General features: G+C 37.6%; 1 protein-coding gene across 1 annotated transcript; it reads left to right on the forward strand.

Moving 5' to 3' along the window:
• Positions 1–19,928: 19,928 nt before the first annotated feature.
• On the forward strand, positions 19,929–22,100 carry LOC146407232 (olfactory receptor 1J4-like). The gene is made up of 2 exons (XM_085014633.1): positions 19,929–20,417; positions 22,047–22,100. Exons 1-2 carry the CDS (start codon positions 19,929–19,931, stop codon positions 22,098–22,100), a joined length of 543 nt encoding a protein of 180 aa, XP_084870759.1.
• The last annotated feature ends 1,140 nt before the right edge of the window (positions 22,101–23,240 follow it).

Here is a 23,240-nt window from a genome sequence, read left to right on the forward strand (position 1 = left end):
CCTATTCAGTAAATTTTGATACCCCAATTTTCCAAGATTGTGTCCAATGTTCTCTTGAAAATAGTTTTCTCATTACAGTTCTTACCCATTTGACCCATTTCTAGTTATATATTTTGCATGTGGTGCAACATAAGACTCCATGTTCTTTTAAGACATATTGATACTGAATCATACTGCCACCATTTATTGAAACAATATCCTATTCACATTTAATTACCTTGGTTCATTTGTAACATATTATTTGACCTAATATATATTGTTCCATTACAAAATTATTCATTCTATTCAAATTATTCATTGATCTATATTCCTATCCTCATGAAATTTTTGTTGTTTTGATTGCTATGGAGTAAGAAGCTGTTTTGAAATAAGGAAAAGTAATTCTGGCTGTTTTTTCCTCATTTTTACATTATTTTGTTTATTTTTATTCCCTTTCACTTCTATTTAAAATTTAGAATTATCTTCTCAAAGTAGGCTGCTATGGTTTTGACTTTGATTACCTGGAGTCTATAGGTTAATTGTGGAGATAGCTTCCTCTATAATTTCATTGAGTTATCCAGTTTATGTGCAAATATATCTCTCTTATTTATGTCCTCTTTAATTTCACCTGTGAATTTTTTGTTGTTTTTTGACAACTTGTGTTTCACATATTTTGATAAATACATCCAGGTGTCTTTGTTGTTGTTGTTGTTGTTTTACTGCTATGATTGTATATGTAAATTCTCAATTCACAATGCTGACTTCTAGGATATAGACATAGCATTGATTTTGGGATTCTATTCTTTAACCTTGTTTCATGCTACTTAAACACACCTAGTTCAAATAGATTTTTTTTTTAATTTTGTTTTCTTTCCCTATTTTTCTGCCTTTGTTTAGATTAATTTGGTTTGCATCACTATTTCTTTCCCACATTTTAGGGCTGCATATGAGCATATGAATGCTCCCAGTCTGGTGGTTGAAATAGAGCTGTAGCTGCAGGTCCACACTAAAGCCACAGCAATGTGGGATTCCAGCCATATCTGTGATCTATACCATAGCTCAGGGCAACACAGGAACCTTAATCCACTTTATGAGGGCAGACATCAAACCCACATCCTCATTAATGCTAGGCAGGTTCATTCCTGCTGAGCCACAATGGGAACTCCCTTATTATTCATTTTCCATCTTTTTCTGCCTATATATATTTATTTATATATATTTATATTTGAACCTCAGTTTTTTCCCCAGTCTTTTCAAATTTTGATATTTTCTTTGTGTGTGTGTCTTGCCTATGCTACATGCAGTAACATTACAAATTTTATATGTAAACATAAGAGTAAATTGTATATAACTAGCATTTGGAATGAAATTTAAGGTTGTGCTGATATTCTCAACTCTAGTCTTTTTGGAGTTTCAAGATGGGTATCAAAATTTTTGAAGGAGTTTGTGTATGATACATGTGGAGATTTATGATAGCAACTTTCCATAATGATGCCATTTATTTTTCCATAAGCTCTGATTTAGGTGATCCCGTGGGTGAATGAAGATAATCTGACCATGTTGCCGCTTGCAATGGGGTTCAACTTCGATATCCATTTGTCATGTGTTTTCCTGGATGTTTTCAAAGTTAGGTTCTCTTTTCAATGGAGCAAGCACATGTACCACCTCTTCTCTATTATTTAGCCATTAAAAAGACTGAATTAATGCCTTATGTAGCAACATGGATAGTCCTAGAGATTATCATACTAAGTCGGGCCGACAGAGACAGAAATATATTGTATCACTTATATGTGGAATCTAATAAAAATGACAGAAAATAACTTCTTTATAAAACAGAAAGAAACTCACAGATTTCAAAACCAATCTTATGGTTACCACAGTTGAAACTGTTGTGGGGAGAGATGAATCTGAAGTGTGAGAATAACATATATCCACTACTGTATAAAATGAATGATTAACTAGAACCTACTGTATAGCCCTGGAAAATCTACTCAATACTTTGTAATACCCTATGGGGGGAAAAAGAATGGGTTTGTACATGTGTGTGACTGATTCACTTTGCTGTACTTCTAAAACTAAAGTAACATTGTAAGGCAACTGTACTGAAAAAGAAATTAAAAATGAATAAATTCAGAGCAAGCCAAAGGGAGTCAGGAAATAAGAAAATGGAGCCCATTAAATGGATATTATTATATATGTGATGGAAGATAGCATGAGAAAAAGAATATATATATATACACATATTGTATATGTACGTAACATATACGACTCTCTCTCTATATATATAGTCATATATAACCCTAACCCTAACCCCTAGTCATATATATATATATATATATATATATATATGGCTGAGTCATTATGCTGTACAACAGAAATTGACACAACACTCTAAATCAATTAAGTCTAATAGATACGAAAAAAATAAAAGGAGCACTTTCAGGATATTCAAGTAACCTTCAAGAGAGATATAACTGGTAAAAGATATTTCAAGGTGTAGTACAATCTTTAATAAAATTTAACAAGTGGTAAAATCAAGAGGGCAGAGAGGTAAGACTTCATGCTCACTTTCTTCCACAAGCACATCAAAAAAAACAAATCTATGTGTAGAATGATTTGCACTGAATATCTACTGAATGCTGGTAAAAATATTAAACCTCCAAAAAGGGCAAGAAACCCTTGACATAACTGGGTAGAACAAATGAAAAGAGAGAGAGAAAAGGAATCAGGACAGGACTAGCATTCCTGATAGAGATCTGTGGGAGAGAAAAGCAACCCACACCCTGGGAAGCCACCTAACTGACAGAGAGATCAGCTGAGATTGAGGGACCTGAATGTCACCAAGAAATGAGCAGCAGCTGGACTGAGGAAGGCAAAGCAGAGCAAGAGCTGCACAGATCATCTGTACCACCACACCAGACACCACAGCCTGAGATGCTTGGGCAGGGGCTGGGCATTGAGACTCAGGCTCCAGAGGTCAGTTCTGGAGAGAGGACTAAATTGGCTGTGTAGAGACAGCCTGAGGGACCCCGGGGCAGTGTGCCACAGAATGGAGAGCAGAATTCCACAGCCAAGGGAACCTGGGATGAGAACTGGGTCCCCAGGAGGAGCAAGGCACCATTGTTGGGGAGGGTGAGAGCAGGAGGGGTGGACCACCATAGGAATCTCCGTGTGCCCATGTGGGTTTTCAAAGGGTTGGGCACCTATAGTGCAGGCTAAGCGTGGCAAGAAGCCACTTTCTCAGTCTATGGGAGACCTGGGCATTATAGTGTAAGCTAAGGGCAGTGGGGCATAAGTGTGATGTGGTACCTCTTGCATGATCTCCAGGAAGCAGGCAAAAACTACAACTGTCATCTCAGAAACCAGAGGGAGGCGTGGCCTGCCACCACTAGAAGTCTGTGGCAGTCACCACAGAGGTTGGCCAAAAAGAGGACACTGCAACTGAATACCACCCATTGTTGCTCTCACTCCCCTGGGAACACACACACCCTGCTGTTGCCACTGCCAAATGCCTGAAGAACCCACATGCTTGATCACTGTCCCTTCCCAGGGCCCTGCAACTAGGCAAAGCCTGTGCAGCACCTTCCACATGGGCTAAGTAGGCTGGGGTGCTCCTTGAATGGTCTACAGGTAGTGTGGGGCAAACTACTGCAGATATCTCTGACTCCAAAGGTGGGCATGACCCACCACCACTAGGGGTCTGTGAACAGGCACCACTTGCAGCCCCAGTGATCTCAGGCAGCACCCAGAGGAGGGCATTGCAACTGAACATCACCTGTTCTTGCTCTCACTCCACTGGGAACTCACACACTCTGTTGCTGCCACTGCCAATGCTCTGAGCACCTTGTAAATCTTCCTAAGCCTCATTACCACTTTCCAGGGCCCTTCAACTAGGAGTAGCCTGCACCACCATCATGCATGGCCTTGGTACTGTCAACAGCCCCCAAACCAGGCACTGACTACTAGCCCTACCCATTGCCTCCTTCTTCCGGGAAACACACTTAGAACCCTGGGGATGACAGCCTACTTACACTGAAGAAACAGGCAACATATATCCAAACTCCCATGCAAAAAGTAAATAGTAACCCCCCACAAAAACAAAGGGGTGAACTTGCATAGAAAGGGCATTCAAAGACAGCAGTTTGCTTTGCTTAAACTCACAGAAAAAGGAAAATATAAGCAAGGTGAAGACGCTCATAAAACATTCACAGTTAAAAGAACAGGAGAATTCACCTGAAGCAGCAAACAATGAAACAGGCCCCTGCAGTCTGAGAGATACTGAGTTCAAAAGGGAGGTAGTGAAAATACAGAAGGAATTTTGGCTGAATATCAAGGAATTAATAATGGATAGAAGCAATAATGCAGATTCCTTTAGAAAGGAAATAGAAAATATAAGCAGGAACACATAAAAATTAGAAAATTCATTTGCAGAGATGCAAACTGAGCTAAAGGCACTAAAGTGCAGAATGAATAATGCAGAGGAACAAGTTAGTGACTCAGAAGATAAAATAATGGAAATCAGCCAATCAGGACAGTAGACAGAAAACCAAATGAAAAACAAGAAAGCAATATAAGAGATCTATGAGACAATATAAAGCAGGCCAATCTATGTATAGGAGGCACTCCAGAAGGAGGAGGAAAAAAAAGGGTACTGAAAAATATATTTGATGCATTTATATCTGAAAATTTTCCAAATCTAAAGAAAGTTGATATCAACACACAGGAATCACAGAGAGTCATAAACAAGTTGAACTCAAACAGGCCCACACCAAGAAATACTGTAATAAAAATGGCAAACGTTAAAGAGAGGATTCTAAAGGCAGCAGGAGAAACACAAAGCATTAATTATAAGAGAATCCCCATAAGGATATCAGATGATTTCTCTACAGAAACACTAGAGGCCAGAAAAGAGTGGCAAGATATATTGAAAATTATAAAAGGGAAAAATTTGGAGCCTAAAATACTCTACCCAGCAAGGATATCATTTAAAATAGAAGGAAAAGTAAATATTCTCTAACAACCAAAAGCTAAAAGAGTACAAATATACTAGAGGTATTATAAAAGAAATATTGAGAGGGATTCTCTGAATAAATAATAAGGAAGATATAGAATGCAGGAAAACACAATTAGAAAGCAATCACTTAAATAAGCCAGTATACAGATCAAAAAGGAAGAGGGACCCTACTGTAAAAGGGACAATAAAAAGAAGGAACATAAACAGCAAAGAACAAACATGAAGATACTAAAAAAGGACTTCAGGAATTCCCGTTGTGGCTCATTGGAAGTGAATCCGACCTGGAACCATGAATTTGTGGGTTTGATACCTGCCTCTCTCAGCGGGTTAGGGATCTGGTATTTCCATGAGCTGTGGTGTAGATTACAGACATGGCTCAGGTCTGGCATTGCTGTGGCTCTGGCATACGCCAACAGCAACAGTTCCAATTAGACCCCTATCTTGGGAACCTCTATATGCTGTGGGTGCAGCCTTAAAAATACAAAAAGACAAAAAAGAAAGACTTCAAAATCATAGAATGTGGGGAAGGAAAGTAAGAAAATCTAAATACTGCTTTTTTTAAATAATGTGTTTGAGACTACATAACCATCAGGCTAAAGCAAGCAGATGTAGGAAGAGGTTAACATACTTAAAAAACAGGGCAACCACAAATAAAACCTAATATTATATTCACAAAAACTAAAAAGATAAACATAGGATCAAATGGAAAACAAGGTTTAAAATGGAAATAAATACATATCTATCAATAATTACCTTTGGAGTTCCCGTCGTGGCGCAGTGGTTAACGAATCCGACTAGGAACCATGAGGTTGCGGGTTCGATCCCTGCCCTTGCTCAATGGGTTAACGATCCGGCATTGCCATGAGCTGTGGTGTAGGTTGCAGACGTGGCTCGGATCCCGCGTTGCTGTGGCTCTGGCGTAGGCCGGTGGCTACAGCTCCGATTCAACCCCTAGCCTGGGAACCTCCATATGCCGCAGGAGCGGCCCAAGAAATAGCAACAATAACAACAACAACGACAACAAAAAAAGACAAAAGACAAAAAAAAAAAAAAATTACCTTAAATGTCAATGGACTGAATGCTCCAATCAAAAGACAGAGTGGCAGATTGGATAAAAAAGCAAAAGCCTAGTTTTGGAAACAAGATGGTGGAATAGAAGGACTTGACCTCAACTTCTCTCATAAAAACAACAAAATTACAACAAAATGCTGAACAACCTTCAACCAAATGGACTGGAAACTTTCAAAAAGATATCCTATTCCAGAAGGCAAAAAGGAGGCCACATCAAGAGGTAAGAGGTGTGATTAGATGATATAAGCAACCCCATACCTCCTGGGTAGAACCCTACAGACTGAAAAGTAACTGTATCACAGAGACTCACCTACAGGAGTGATAGTTCTGAGCCTCACATCAAATCCCCATGCCTGGGGAACTGGTATTGGGAGAAAGAGACCCCAGAGTATCTGGCATTGAAGGCCAGTGGAGTTTCTGCACAGGCACTCCACAAGATTGAGGGAAACAGAGACCCCATCCTTGAAACACACACACAGATTTTCACGTGCACTGGGGCCCAGGGCAAAGCAAAACTTCAAAGGAATCTGGGTCAGACCTGACTGCAGTTCTTAGAGGATCTCCTTGGAAGACAGGGGGTTACTTTCACTCCTTGTAGGGGAAGGACTTTGGAGACAAAGCTCTTGGGAAAATTGATCAGCATGTGTTCTTCTAGAGGTGGCCATTTTGGAATAATCTGACCCCATGCTTCAGTGCTAAGAAGCCCCAGGCCAACCAATAATCCAGGCGAGATCACAGCCCCATCCATTAGTAAGCAGGCTGCCTAATGAACCCCCATGCACACTGCCACTTCTAAATTCACCCAGAGACACATCCCCACCGTCTCTTCCATCAGGAAGCCTACAGCAAGCCCCTGTACCAACCTCATCTACAAGGAGACCAGACACCAGAAGTAAGAGCAGCTACAACTCTATGGTCTGCAAAAAAGACCCCACACCAAAAACCTATAAAAATGAAGAGACAGAGAACTATAACTCAGATGAGGGAGAAAGGAAAAAACTCAGAAATACAGCTACATGATCAGGAGATTCTCAGACTCAGGGAAAAGACTTTAGTTTGTTGATGCTGAAGATGATGCAAGATTTGGGAAATAAACTGGAGGCAACTCTCCATAATTTAAAGAAAAACAATATGAGATTTAAAACTTAAGCAAGCAGAGATGCAAAATAAAATAAATGCAGTAAAAAATTCATTAGAAGCAACCAATAGCAGAATACAAGAGGCAGAATAATGAATAAGAAAGGTGGAGAACAGACTAGTGGAAATCACTGGTACAGAACTGAAAAGAGAAAAAAGATTGAAAAGAAATGAGAGTCTCAGAGAATTCTGGGACAAGATAAGCCCACCAACATCCTTATTACATGGGTGCCAGGAGAAGAGAGAGAGAAAGTAACAGGAAAAAAAATATATTCAAAGAGATTATAGCTGAAAACTTCCGTAACAAGGGAAAGGAACCACTCACTCAAACCCGGGAAGCACAATGAGTACCATATAAAATAAACCCAAGGAAGGGGAAGGGAGTGGGAGGGATCGGGAGCTTGGGTTTATCAGACACAACCTAGAATAGATATACAAGGAGATCCTGCTGAATAGCATTGAGAACTATGTCTACATACTCATGTTGCAACAGAAGAAATGGTGGGGGAAAAAACTGTAATTGCAATGTATACATGTAAGGATAACCTGACCCCCTTGCTGTACAGTGGGAAAATAAAAAAAAAAGTAAATAAATAAACCCAAGGAGGAACACCCTGAGACACATATTAATCAAACTGACCAAAATTTAAGACAAAGAGAAAATCTCGAAAGCAGCTAGGGGAAAGAAACAAATAACATACAAGGGTATCCCAATAAGGTTATTAGCACTTTTTCAGCAGAAACTGCATGCCAGAAGGGAGTGGCATAACGTGATGAAAGGAAAAAACCTCCAACCAAGATTAGTTACCCAGCAAGGCTCTCTTTCAGATTTGAAGGAAAAATCAAAAGCTTTACAGATAAGCAAAAGCTAAGAGAATTCAGCAACACTAAACGAGCTTAACGACAAATACTAAAGGAATTTCTCTAGGAAGAAAAGATAGCAACAGGAAACAAAAATTCCACAAATGACAAGGCTCCCCAATAAAGGCATATAAGTATAGAGTAAAGATTCAAAATCATCTATGCATATTTATGCTATCAAAGTCAGAAATCGTGAGGAGGGTACAAACGCAGGATACTGGAGATGCACTTGAAATTAAGAGACCAACAAATTAAAACAATCTTGTGTATATATATAATTGATACACAAATCTATAATTGATACAAAACAAATAAAAAAATCAACTGAAATACAACAATAATGATAGTCATCATACCATGAGAGGAGAGATCAAGAGAAGATGGGAAGAAAAAAGAGCAACAAAAACAAATCCAAAACAATCAATAAAATGGTAATAAGAATACACATATCAATAACATTCCTTAAATGTTAATGGACTAAATGCCCCAACCAAAAGACATAGACTGCCTGAATGGATACAAAAACAAGACCCATATATATGCTGTCTTCAAGAGATCCACTTCACTTCCACGGACATATACAATTTGAAAGTGAGAGGAGGGAAGAAAATATTCCATGCAAATGGGAATCAAAAGAAAGCTGGAGTAGGAATACACATAACAGGCAAAATAGACCTTAAAATGAAGAATATTTTAAGAGACAATAAGGACACTATATAATGATCAAAGGGTTAATCCAAAAGATATAATAATTTTAAATATCTATGCACCCAACATAGGATCCCCATAATATATAAGGAAACTGCTAACAACCTTAAAAGGAGAAATTGACAATAGCAAAAGAATAGTGGAGAACTTTAATAGCCCACTTACAGGAATGGACAGATCATCCAGACAGAAAATCAATAAGGAAACACAGGCCCTGAATGAAGCATTAAACAAGATGGACTTAACAGATACTTATAGGACATTCCATTCAAAAGCAACAGAATACACATTCTTCTTAAGTGCACACAGAACTTTATGTAAGATTGATCACATCATGGGCCACAAATCAAGCCTAGGTAACCTTAAGAAAATTGAAAACATATTAAGTATATTTTCTTACCACAACACTATATGATCGAAAATCAACAACAAGAAAAAAACTGCACAAAACACAAACTCGTGGAGACTAAACAACATGCTACTAAACAACCAATAGATCACTGAAGAAATCAAAGAGGAAATTGAAAAAATTCCTCAAAGCAAATGAAAACAAAGAAACAACACTCCCAAACCTATGAGATGTAGCAAAAGCAGTTCTAAGAGTGTAGTTTATAGCAAAACAAGCCTACTGGTGGAAACAAGAAAAAGGTCAAATAAACAAGACAATTTTATATTGAAAGCAGCTAGAGAGAGAAGGACAAGACCCAGTTAGTAGACAGAAACAAATCATAAATATCAGAGGAGAAATCAATCAAGTGGGATTTATCTCAGGGATGCAAGCATTCTTCAATATCTGCAAATCAAAAATTGTGATACACCACATTAACAAACTGAAGAATAAAAACCATAGGACCCTCTCAGCAGATGTGCAAAAAGCCTTTGACAAAATCCATCACCCATTTCTGATAAAAACCCTTCAGAATGTGGGCATAATAAAGACCATATATGACAAACCCAGAGTGAACACCATTCTCAATGGGGAAAAGCTGAAAGAATTCCTGCTGAGATCAGGAACAAGAAAAGGATATCCGCTCTTGCCACTACTCTTCAACATAGTTTTGGAAGTGCTAGCCCTGGCAATAAGAGAAGTAAAAGAAATAAAAGGAATCCAAATTGGAAAGGAAGAAATAAAACCATCACTATTTGAAGATGACATGATCCTATACCTAGAGAATCCTAAAGAATCTACCAGAAAACTGTTAGAGCTCATCTATGAATTTGGCTAGGTCACAGGATACAAAATTAATACGCAGAAATTGACTGCATTTCTATATACTAACAATGATCAGAAAGAGAAATTAGGGAAACAATCCCCTTTAACATCACATCCAAAAGAATAAAACACCTAGGAGTAGACCTACCTAAAGAGACAAAAGACCTGTACTCTGAAAACTGTAAGACACTGATGAAAGAAATCAAAGAGGACACAAACAGATGGAAAGGCACACCATGCTCTTGGATCAGAAGAGCTAATACTATCACAATTTCTATACTACCTAAGGCAATCTACAGATTCAATGCAATCCCTAGCAAATCACCAAGGGCACTTTTCACAGAACTCAAACAAAATATTTTAAAGTTTGTTTGGAAGCACAAAAGACTCAGAATAGCCTAAGACTTCCTGAAAAAGAAACATGGAGCTGGAGGAATCAGGCTCCCTGACTTCAGACTATGCTACAAAGCTACAATCATCAAACCATATGGTACTGGCACAACAACAGAAATACAGTGGAACAGGATAAAAATCCCAGAAATAAACCCATGCACCTACAGTCAATCTATGACAAAAGAGACAAGAATATACAATGGAGAAAAGACACCCCATTCAATAAATGATGCTGGTAAAACTGGACAGCCACATGTAAAACAATGAAATTAGAACACTCCCTAACACCATACACAAAAATAAACTCCAAATGGATTAAAGACCTAGATAGAAGACCAGATACTATAAAGCACTTAGAGGAAAACATAGGCCAAACACTCTTCAACATAAATGACAACAATGTCTTCTCAGTTCCACCTCTTATATAAGGAAAATAAAACAAAAACAAACAAATGGGACTCAATGAAAACTTAAAAGTTTCTGCACAGTAAAGGAAACACTAACCAATAGAAAATAAAACACACAGAGTGGGAGAAAATATTTTCAAATGAATCAAATGACAGGGATTCATCTCCAAAACTTATAAAAACCAGTTACACCTCAATACCAAAAAAATCAAACAAGTGCATCAAAAAATGGGCAGAAGATCTAAACAGACATTCTCCAAAGAGGACATACAGATGGCCATAAAATTCATGAAAAGATGTTCAACATCACTCATTATTAGAGAAATGCAAATCAAAATCTCTATGAGGTACCACCTTACCCCAGCCAGAATACCATCTTCAAAAAGTCTACAAACAATAAGTACTGGAGAGGGTGTGGAGAAAAAGGAAACCCCTTAGCACTGTTGGTGGGAATGTAAATTGGTGCAACCACTGTGGAAAACAGTATGGAGATTCCTAAGAAAACTAAAAATTGAGTTGTCATCTGATACAGCAGTCCCACTGCTGGGCATCCCTCCAGGAAAACCATGATGCCATTTGCAGCAACATGGATGGACCTAGAAATTATCAGTCTAAGCCAAGTCTGTCAATGAGACATCAACAATGAATGCTATCACTTACATGTGGAATCTAAAAAAAAGGACACAATGAACTTCTTTGCTGAACAGATACTCACTCACAGTCTTTGAATGACTTGTGGTTTCCAAATGAGACAGCTTGGGGGTGGGGGGATGCACTGAATATTTGGGATTAAAATGCTATAAAATTTGGTTGTCATGATTTTTGTACAACTATAAATGTAATAAAATTCATTGAGTTATTTAAAAAATAAAATTTTAAAGTAAAAAGTAAAAACCTAGACTATGCTGTCTAAAAGAGACTTGCCCTAGGGCAAAGTACACATATTGATTGAAGTGAGGGGATTGAAAAAGATATTTCATGCCAATGGACAAGACAGGAAAGCAAGAGTTACAATACTCAGATAAAATAGACTTTGAAATAAAGGCTATAAATTAGGACAAAGAAGTACAATATTTAATTGTAAAAAGATCCATTCATGAAGCAGATATTACATCAATATATATATGCCCCAATATAGGAGCAGCCAGATACCTCTAACGAAAACTAACAGAAATAAAAGGAGAAAATGATGGGAATACAATCATAGTAGGATATTTTAACACCCCATTCAAATCAATGTACAGATCCTCTAGAGAGAAAATCAATAAGGCAATAGAGACCCTAAAGGAAACAATGGAAACTTTAGACTTAATCAACATTTTCAGGACATTACATCCAAAAAAAATAGAATATGCATTCTTCTAAAGTGCACATAGAACATTCTCAAAGATCTACCACATATTGGGGCACAAACCTAACCTCAACAAATTTAAGAGTATAGAAATTATTTGAAGCATCTTCTCTGACAACAATGTCATGAAACTAGAAATCAACCACAGGAAAAGAAATGAGAAAAAACTAACATGGAAACCAAACAACATGCTACTAAAAAACCCATGGGTCAATGAGGAAATCAAGAAGGAAAGTAAAAAATACCTCTAGACAAGTGATAATGAAGACACAACCATTCAAAATCCATATGATGACACACAAAAAAAGTGCTCCAAGGAAAATTCATAGCAATACAAGCATTCCAAAACAGAAGAAAAATCTCAAATAGAAAACTTTACCCACCACCTAATTTAATTAGAAAAAGAATAGACAAAACCTAAAGTTGGCAGAAGGAAGGAAATCATAAAGATCAGAGAGCAAAACAATAAAATAGAGATTTAAAACAATAGACAAAACCAACCAAAGCAAGAGCTGGTTCTTTGAAAGAGTAAGTAAAATTTGCAAACCTCTGTCCAGTCTCTCTAAGAAGCAGAGAAAAAAAACCAATATATAAGCAAAATAAGAAATGAAAGAGGACAGATTCAAATGGATACTGCAGAACTGCAAAAACCCATTAGAGAATACTATGAAGAATTACTTGCCAACAAATTTGACAACCTAAACAGACAACTTTATGGAGACTTACAGCCCACTGAAATTTAATTGAGAAGATATAGATTAACTTAAATACTGTTCACTAGAAATGAAATTGACTATGTCATAAAACCAACCCCTACAAACAAAAGTCCAGGAGCAGATGGCTTCACAGGAGAATTCTACCAAACATACAAAGAATAACTTAAACACATCCTCCTTAGATTTTTCAAAAGGTTGAAGAAGGAACACTCCAAAGACATTCTATGATGCCACTATCACCCTAATAACAAAAGTAGAGAAAGATACCATCAAAAAAGGAAACTATAGGCCAATATCTTTGATGAATATAGACACAAAATTCTCAACAAAATTTTAGTCAATCAATTCCAACAACATATCAAAAATATCATATACCATGACCAAGTGGGATCCATCCCAGGTTCACAAGGATGGTTCAACATGCAAATCAATCAATGTCATACCTCACATTATTGAAAGAAAAGTCAAAAACTCTATGATAATCTCAATAGATACAGAGAAAGCATTTGACACAGTCCAATATCCATTCATGATAAACCATTACCAAAGTGGGTATAGAGGGAACATACATCAATATAATAAAAGCCATTTATTATAAACCCACAGCAAATATAATACTCAATGCAGAAAATCTGGAAACCTTCCCACTAAAATCTGGAACAAGACAAGGATATCCACTCTCACCACTGTTATTCAACTGAGTACTGAAAGTCCTAGCCACAGCAATCAGACAAACAGAAATAAAAAAGTATCCAAACTGGAAGAGAAGAGTTAAAATGTCACTGTATGGAGATGACTTCATACTATATATAGAGAACCCTAAGAACTCCACACAAAAACTACTTGAAATGATCAACAAATTCAGCAAAGTAGCAGGACACAAGATTGACAGTCAGAAACTGATTGCATTTCCGTGTACTAACAATGAAATTTTAGAAAGGGAATACAAAAATACAATAACATTTAAAATTGCACCCCAATAAATTGAAAACCTGGCAATACACCAGACCAAGGAACTGAAAGACTTATATGCCAAGAATTATAAAACATTAATCAAGGAAATTAAAGAATATGTAATGAACTTGCAAGATATTCCATGCCCCTGGGTTGGAAAAATTATTATTGTAAAAATTCACCATACTATCCAAAGCAATCTACAGACTCAATCTAATGCCTATAACTAACCATGACATTTTTCACATATCTAGAAAAAACAATCCAAAAATTTATATGGATCTATAAAAGACCCAGAATTACCTAAGTAATGCTGAGGAACAAAAACCAAGCAGGAGGCATAACTTTCACAGACTTTAGGCAATATTACAGAGCCACAGTAATCAAGACGATGTGGTACTAGTACCAAAAACAGACATACAGACCAATGGAGCACAAAGGAGAACTCAAAAGTAAACCCAGACACCTACAGTCAATTAATCTTTGAAAGGTGGCAAGAATATATAAAATGGGAAATAGTCTTTTTAGCAACCATTGCTGGGAAAACTGGACAGCCACATGTAAATTAATGAACCTGGAACACATCCTCACACCATGCAAAAAAATAAACTCAAAATGGCTAAAAGATCTAAATGTAGGTCAAGACACCATCAAACTCATGGAAGAGAACATGGGCAAAACAATGCTCTGACATCAACCTTACAAATATTTTCTCTGGTCAGTCTCCCAAAGCAACAGAAATAACAGCAAAAATAAATCAACAAATTTTGCAAAACAAAGGAAACCATAAAAAGTAAAAAGACAACCTAAGTAATGGGAGAAAATTGTTTCAAACATTTCAACTGACAAGAACTTAATTTCCAAAATATACAAACAATTTATACAACTCATAAAAAAGCAACCCAATTGAAAAATGGTCAAAAGACCTGAAGAGACATTTCCCCCAAGAAGATGTATAAATGGCCCCAAGCACATGAAAAAAATCCTCACCATCACTGACTAATAGAGAAATGGAAATCAAAACTACTATGAAATACCAACTCACACCACTCAGAATGGCTACCGTTAGCAAGGCAACAAATAAATTCTGGAGAGGGTGTGGAGAAAAGGGAACCCTCCTACACTGCTGGTTGGAACATAAATTGGTACAACCACTATGGAAAATAGTGTGGAGGTTCCTCAGAAAACTAAATATAGAACTACCATATGACCCACAAGTTCCATCTTGGGCATCTATCCATACTGAACTTCCCTTTAAAAAGACACATGCATCCATGAGGTCATTGCAGCACCATTCACAATAGCCAAGAAATGGAAACAACCCAAATGTCACTCAACAGATGATTGGATTGTGGAGATGTGGTACATACACACAATGGAGTACTACTTAGCTATAAAAAGAACAAAATAATGCCATTTGATCAACATGGATGGAATTAGAGACACTCACACTAAGTGAGGTAAGTCAGAATGAGAAAGACAAATACAAATACCATATGCTATCTCCTATATATGGAATCTAATATACAGAACAAATGAATCTTTCCACAGAGAAGAAAATCATGAACTTGGAGAACAGACTTGTGGTTGCCAACGGGAAGGGGCAAGGAGTGGAGTGTACTAGGAACGTGGGGGTAATAGATGCAAAGTATTGCCTTTACACAATAAGAAATGAGATCCTGCTGTATAGCACTGGGAACTCTATCTAGTCACTCATGATGGAGCATGATAATGTGACAAAAAATGTATAAACATGTGTGTGTTACTAGGTCAATTTTCCATACAGTAGAAAATTGACAGGATACTGTAAACAACTACCATGTAAATAATAAAAATCATTAAAAAAGCACATATCAAATAAAAATCTCAAAAAAATAAAAATAAAATTTAGCAATGTGTTCATCTAACAAATAACCAGGTAAAAATTAAAAATTTTAAGTAGATTCATGATAGATATTTTATGTGCTCAATGTATTCATAGGTGTAGAAGTAGAAATGCAAATGATAGTACAGTAAATTTTCATGGAAAAAGATATAAAATAGATATAAAATTATATGGATATATGTAAACCTAAAATTTTCTAAATAAAAACCATTATATAAAGATAAAAAATGAATAATGGAAGTCTGAAATACTTTCACTTTATCCTTTGTTTCCATGTCTATTGTATTTGATTTCCATCATGAAGCAGAATTAATTTTATTTTATTTTTTCTTATTTATTTTTTTTAATTTTTTTAAAATTTTCCCACTGTACAGCAAGGGGGTCAGGTTATCCTTACATGTATACATTACAATTACAGTTTTTCCCCCACCCTTTCTTCTGTTGCAACATGAGTATCTAGACATAGTTCTCAATGCTATTCAGCAGGATCTCCTTATAAATCTATTCCAAGGTGTGTCTGATTACCCCAAGCTCCCGATCCCTCCCACTCCCTCCCCCTCCCATCAGGGAGCCACAAGTCTCTTCTCCAAGTCCATAATTTTCTTTTCTGAGGAGATGTTCATTTGTGCTAGATATTAGATTCCAGTTATAATTGATATCATATGGTATTTGCCTTTGTCTTTCTGGCTCATTTCACTCAGTATGAGATTCTCTAGTTCCATCCATGTTGCTGCAAGTGGCATGATGTCATCCTTTTTTATGGCTGAGTAGTATTCCATTGTGTATATATACCACATCTTCCGAATCCAATCATCTGTCGATGGACATTTGGGTTGTTTCCATGTCCTGGCTATTGTGAATAGTGCTGTAATGAACATGCGGGTGCATGTGTCTCTTTTAAGTAGATTTTTGTCCGGATAGATGCCCAAGAGTGGGATTGCGGGGTCATATGGAAGTTCTATGTATAGATTTCTAAGGTATCTCCAAACTGTTCTCCATAGTGGCTGTACCAGTTTCCATTCCCACCAGCAGTGCAGGAGGGTTCCCTTTTCTCCACAGCCCCTCCAGCACTTGTTATTTGTGGATTTATTAATGATGGCCATTCTGACGGGTGTGAGGTGGTATCTCATGGTAGTTTTGATTTGCATTTCTCTTATAATCAGCGATGTTGAGCATTTTTTCATGTGTTTGCTGGCCATCTGTATATCTTCTTTGGAGAAATGTCTATTCATGTCTTTTGCCCATTTTTCCATTGATTGATTGGTTTTTTTGCTGTTGGGTTGTATAAGTTGCTTATATATTCTAGAGATTAAGCCCTTGTCAGTTGCATCATTTGAAACTATTTTCTCCCATTCTGTCAGTTGTCTTTTTGTTTTCTTTTGGGTTTCCATTGCTGTGCAAAAGCTTTTCAGTTTGATGAGGTCCCATGGGTTTATTTTTGCTCTAATTTCTATTGCTTTGGGAGACGGACCTGAGACAATATTCATGATGTTGATGTCAGAGAGTGTTTTGCCTATGTTTTCTTCTAGGAGTTTGATGGTGTCCTGTCATATATTTAAGTCTTTCAGCCATTTGGAGTTTATTTTTGTGCATGGTGTGAGGGTGTGTTCTAGTTTCATTGCTTTGCATGCAGCTGTCCAGGTTTCCCAGCAATGCTTGCTGAATAGACTTTCTTTTTCCCATTTTATGTTCTTGCCTCCCTTGTCAAAGATTAATTGACCAGAGGTGTCAGGGTTTATTTCCGGGTTCTCTGTTCTGTTCGATTCGTCTGTCCGTCTGTTTTGATACCAGTACCATACTGTTTTGATGACTGTGGCTTTGTAGTATTTCTTGAAGTCTGGGAGAGTTATGCCTCCTGCTTGGTTTTGGTTTCTCAGGATTGCTTTGGCGATTCTGGGTCTTTTGTTGTTCCATATAAATGTTTGGATTGTTTGTTCTAGTTCTGTGAAAAATATCATGGGTAATTTGATAGGGATTGCATTGAAGCTGTAGATTGCATTGTGTAGTATGGCCATTTTCACAAATTTGATTTTCCCAATCCAGGAACATGGAATATCTTTCCATTTCTTTACATCTTCTTTGATTTCTTTGATTAAAGTTTTATAGTTCTCGGTATATAAGTCCTTTACCTCTTTGGTCAGGTGTATTCGAGAATTAATTTTAAAAGCAGTAAATCAAACAGGAATGTACCCTGGTGAGGCAAATCGCTCTTCACCTCCCTGGCTATGACCTGTCAGAGGAAACATGAATCGGGTAGGATGGCCCAATAAGGAGGTCTCCCCACATCTTCTTCTGGGTTCCCCCAAACAGGAAATCACTCTGAGGTTGTTCCTAAGGACAGCATTACCTCACAATCTGTCCTAAGAACCATCTGCCTGAGAATCCCCTGGCCCCAGTTCTCATGAATGAGCATCACTGGATGTGGAGCTGGGATCTGCATCTTTAACAAGCTCCCCAGGTGATTCTACAAAATATCCCAGTGTAGGGGCCACGGCCTTAGAGCATCTGTCCTGGAGGCAGGAGGAGGAAACCTGAGCAATTAACACAGGTGTAATGCATGTCTCTTACCAAGATCTTGGTGCCATGTCCCCTTGGGTCCTCTCCCTTGTGGGTAGAGCCTAGTCTTCACCTCTCCATTTCTGCAAGAGGTGAACTGAGGAGAAAGCTCCAAGCTCATGACTTTTCTCTCTGATGCTGGTGAGAATTTCAGGACCACTGAACCTGTGGATAAATCTGGTGTCAGGGTGTCATACAGAATAGGTGAGAATCCAGTCCATACTCCTGTCATCTAGATCAATTGAGCATAAATTTATGAGCAGATAAACATATCTTTCACCAGAAGCAGGTGTGTGTGTGTGCGTGTGTGTGTGTGTGTGTGTACACAGATGATTAGCACTTTTCTGTGCTCTTCCTTAAGCCATTTCCCATTACTAGTTCCTAAAGATAGACAGAGGAGACATTATTGGCCTCTCTCTTTTACCTTCCTTGATAACAGCTGTTTTCCTTTCAGATCATGCATGTTGATGTTGATGAGGTCATGAGAGATTGGCTTGGGTATGTGTGTGTATATAATTTCATTTTTGTTAGAGTATAGTTTATTTACATTGTTTCATCATTATATGCTGTGTAGTGAAGTCTCCCAGTCATTGTATATGCACACATTCTTTTTCACATATTTTTTTCCATTGTGTTCTATCCTACAAGTTTGGTTATAAATGCTGTTGAATCAGGAGTGGTGGAAGAATGATGAACATGAGTACTATTAAAAATGTATATAACTGGCAGTATTGCTAGTTTTTCAAGCAGTGATATTGCAAGACTGAACTCCAGGACAATTTGAGTCCAAGCCATAGGTATGATTTCTTTTTCTTAGATCTTTATGTTGACTATTTATTATTCATCCCCTTTGTTTTGACTATGTGTTGATGAATCTTCCTCCAAATACAACTTATTAATGGGTTTTAGATTTCAAAAGTTCAATATTTTACAACTTGAATGTCAAGATGTGTTTGTTTCTAAATGTACAGAAACACAAAGTAAATTATGGAAATTTAATTTTATATCCCTCTCCTAGGTCATTCTCTTCTTTACCAATTATACATAGCTACAGATGATGACTAAGAGGCTGACGCTCTCCTAGATGATGGCAAAAGGCAATGGGTCCAGTTTCTCTTCTGTATCCAACACTCTTATCTGATAGTAAGTTCTCCCATTTCACATGATGATCCTATCCAATTTAAAGGATATTTGTAGGGTCATGGCAATGCAGACAGACCTTGGCATATTCAGCAGTAGAAAAGTCTCCTTTGTATCTGGCTCCTATAAATTATATTGTGATAGTTTCTGCTTCTCTCACCCCCTGTTCATGCCAGCAGACAGAAAAGGAGCATGAGGAGGGAGAAACAGAGCCACATGTACAAATTCCTCCTCCTGCGGTTCCCCATCCAGCCAGAGCAGCAGGGCGTATCCTTTGCCCTGTTGCTGGGCATGTACCTGACCATGGTGCTGGGCAGCCTGCTATTCGTCCTGCTCATCAGGCTGGATCCTCACCTCCAGACCACCATGTACTTCTTCCTAAGCCACCTGGCTTCCTCTGACATCACCTTTTCACCTGTCACTGTTCCAAAAATGCTTATGAACATGTAGACTGAGGATCAATGCATCCCCTTTGAAGGATGCATAGCACAGATGTATTTCTTCATATTTATTACTTCTCTGGACAATTTCCTTCTCACCTCAATGGCCTATGGCAGGTACATGGTGAACTGCCACCCTCTCCAGTACACCACTATCATGAGAGAGGGACTGCATACCTTACTGGTTACTGTATCTTGGATTCTCTCCAGTGCCAAAACTCTGTGTCACACACTCCTCCTGACCCAGCTGTCCTTTTGCGCTTACAACACCATCCCCCATTTCTTCTGTGACTTTGGTGCTCTGCTCAAGATCTCCTCCTCAGACATGTCTCTCCATGAGCTGGTCATGTTCACAGTAAAACTGGCAGTCATCACCCTCCCACTATTATGCATCTTGGTCTCATATGGCCACATCAGGGCCACCATCCTCAAGGTTCCATCTACCAAGGGCATCTGCAAAGCCTTGTCCATGTGTGGCTCCCTCCTGTCTGTGGTTTTTCTGTATCATGGAACAATTACTCGGCTGTCAGTTTTCCTCTCATCCAGCACCTCCAATGACAAGGACATAATTACCTCTGTGATGTACACAGTGGTCACCCCATTGCTGAACCCCTTCATTTACAGCCTGAGGAACAGGGATATGAAGGGGGCCCTAGGGAAACTCTTTCACAAGGCAGCAGTCTTGTCTCAATGATGTTTGCTCATCTTTATAAGAGACACATGGAGTCACATAACCCAGCTCCTACAAGTCTAATCTTGAGCCCATCCTGGAGTGAATACTCAGTAAATATTTTGTAACTTGAATTGAAATTCATTAAAGTTATTCTTTCTTTTCCTAGCAAATCATTAGTGTAAATTGTGAATTCTCAATTGATATTATGGATCATTACTTATTTATTACATTGAGTAATTACATAGATAATAGTCCTTAAATCTCCCAGGAATTTACAGATTTTTTAAATATATATTTATTGAGGTTAAATTGATACATATAGTGTTGTATATATTTAAAGTGTCTTTTTTTTCTTCTCTAGGTCCACACCCACGGCATTTGGAACTTCCCATGTTAGGGGTCTAATTGGAGCTATAGCCACTGGCCTACACCATGGCCATAGCAATGTGGGATCCAAGCCACCTCTGCGATGTACACCATAGTTCATGTCAATGTTGGATCCTTAACCCACTGAGCAAGGCCAGGGATCAAACCTGCAACCTCATGATTCCTTGTTGCATTTGTTAATCACTGAGCCATGATGCCAACTCCTATTTAAAGTGTTCTGATTGGTATATATATATATATTTATTTCACCCATACATTGTGAAATAAATACCACAATCAATTTAACTAATAGAGTCATCATCTCTACATAGTTAATATTTTAATTTATTTGTGTGTGCAGTGAGAGAACTTAAGAGCCACTACACTAGTATATACTATGCATACAATACAGTCTGGTTTTATATAGTCATCATGCTGTACATTCAACCTCAGGAGAACTTATTCCTATTGCATAACTGGAACTTTGTATATTAAGCTAGTGAAAGAGGTCAAACTCAAAACAAGACAAATACTGCAAGTTCTCACTTTATGTAGAAATCTAAATAGTCAAATTCATAGGTCAAGGGACAGGATGGTAGTAGCTAGGGCCTGGGAAAGAGGAAATGGGGGTCCTTATGAATTGGTAGAAAGTCCAGGCTGACCAGGCTTGTGTGGCATAGAAAGGTGCCAGAGCTGGGACTTGGTAAATTATGTTCTTTCACTTCCTTGCTTTCCATTCAGTGTTCTTTTCATATTTTTGGTTGTTGGTGGTGGGTCAGGAGATGAACTTGTATATTAGACTTTATTGGTCCAGGCAACAATCCACAGGAATGAGTTCAGCTCCTAGACTTAGGGAGTCAAGACTTCTTCTGGATTTTAGAAAGACTAATCACTCTAAGACACTGCTGTTCCCAACACTCAGCAGTTCATTCTCAGATTAGTTGGTTTTGTAGTGTTCTGAGTGCATGAATGTGTTTGAACAAAATACCGGCTCAGTCAAGCCTGGGTATGAGAAAGACAAGCAGCCATAATGTGTAGTCTTCTCTTGCTCCCACTGAATTTGGTGTATGTCTCATTCAATGTCTTCATTGTGAATCTCCATGTAAATCAATTATACTCAGCTTAGTGATACCAATTTTATGTTTTGAGCCTAAGGAATAATCTCTATTTTTCTGCCTCTAGGTAAGAACCAGATATTTCTTCTTCTTCAGGCTATACTTAGTTAAAGATGAATAGGATCAAAACTTCTTCTGAGGCTCAGCACCATGTAGCTTTAAGAGAAGAGCATTTGGGAAAACTGATGTCAATTGCAGGCTGTACCTGCTGGAGTATGTGACCTGGGGCATTTCCCTTCAGTCCTCTGAATATCCATTTCTTCATCCCTGGAAATTGAAAACATTGAAAAACATATAAAATACATTTGATTTGAAACAAATGCAATATGAAATTTGGCTTAGGATGACTACTGACCAAGCATAATGAACATTAGCTTTCCCTCATCAAATGTGGCATATCTGTATCACCTTTGTCCCATATATATTTTCATGTTTATAGCTGTGCATCCAAGCCTTTATGGGAAGAAGTTTTTTTAATTTCTTTTGCTTAATTACTTAGGAGTGGAATTGCTGGGTCAAGTGTATGTTGAACTTAATGAGAAACTGACCAAAACTTTCTCATGAAGCTTCTGCATTATGCATTACTGCTGACCATGTATGAGAGTTACAATTTCTAACACCCCCACTGCCCTGATATTGCGAATCATCTGATGATGTCAGCCATTCTAGTGGGTATCTCACTGTGGTTTTCATTTCCATTTATCTAATGACTAATGATGGTGGTTATCTTTCTACAGATCAGTCTGCTATTTTCTTTGGTAAAATATATTTCCAAATCTTTTACCCCAAGTTTTAAAAAATATTTTTCTTGCTTGTCTTATATGTGTCTTCTGGATTCACATCTTAATCATAAATATGTTGTATGAAGATTTTCTCCCAGTCTGAAACTAGTTCCTTAATTTTATTGAGTTTCTTTCAAAGAGTAAGTGCTTCTTATTTTTAGAAAGTTCAAATTATTATTTTTTTCTTTTATAGGTCCTGACTCCTGTGTCCTATTCAGTAAAATAGATAGACCATATTTTCCAAAATTGTGTCCAATATTCTCTTCAAAATAGTTTTCTTGTTACAGTTCTGAAACATTTGACCCATTTCTAGTTATATGTTTTGCATATGCAACACAAGACTCTATGTTCATTTAAGACATATTGATATTGAATCATGCTGGCACTATTTATTGAAACAATATCCTTTCCACATTCATATGCCTTAGTTTACCTATAAAATATTTTTGACCTTATGTGTGTGTGTGTGTGTGTATATA

Source organism: Sus scrofa, chromosome 1 (assembly GCF_054392235.1).
Source record: "Sus scrofa isolate SSC_HxYL_T2T_F1_AM1 chromosome 1, Sscrofa_HxYL_maternal_Yorkshire_Landrace_v2.0, whole genome shotgun sequence".
In the NCBI taxonomy this organism is placed as follows: domain Eukaryota; kingdom Metazoa; phylum Chordata; class Mammalia; order Artiodactyla; family Suidae; genus Sus; species Sus scrofa.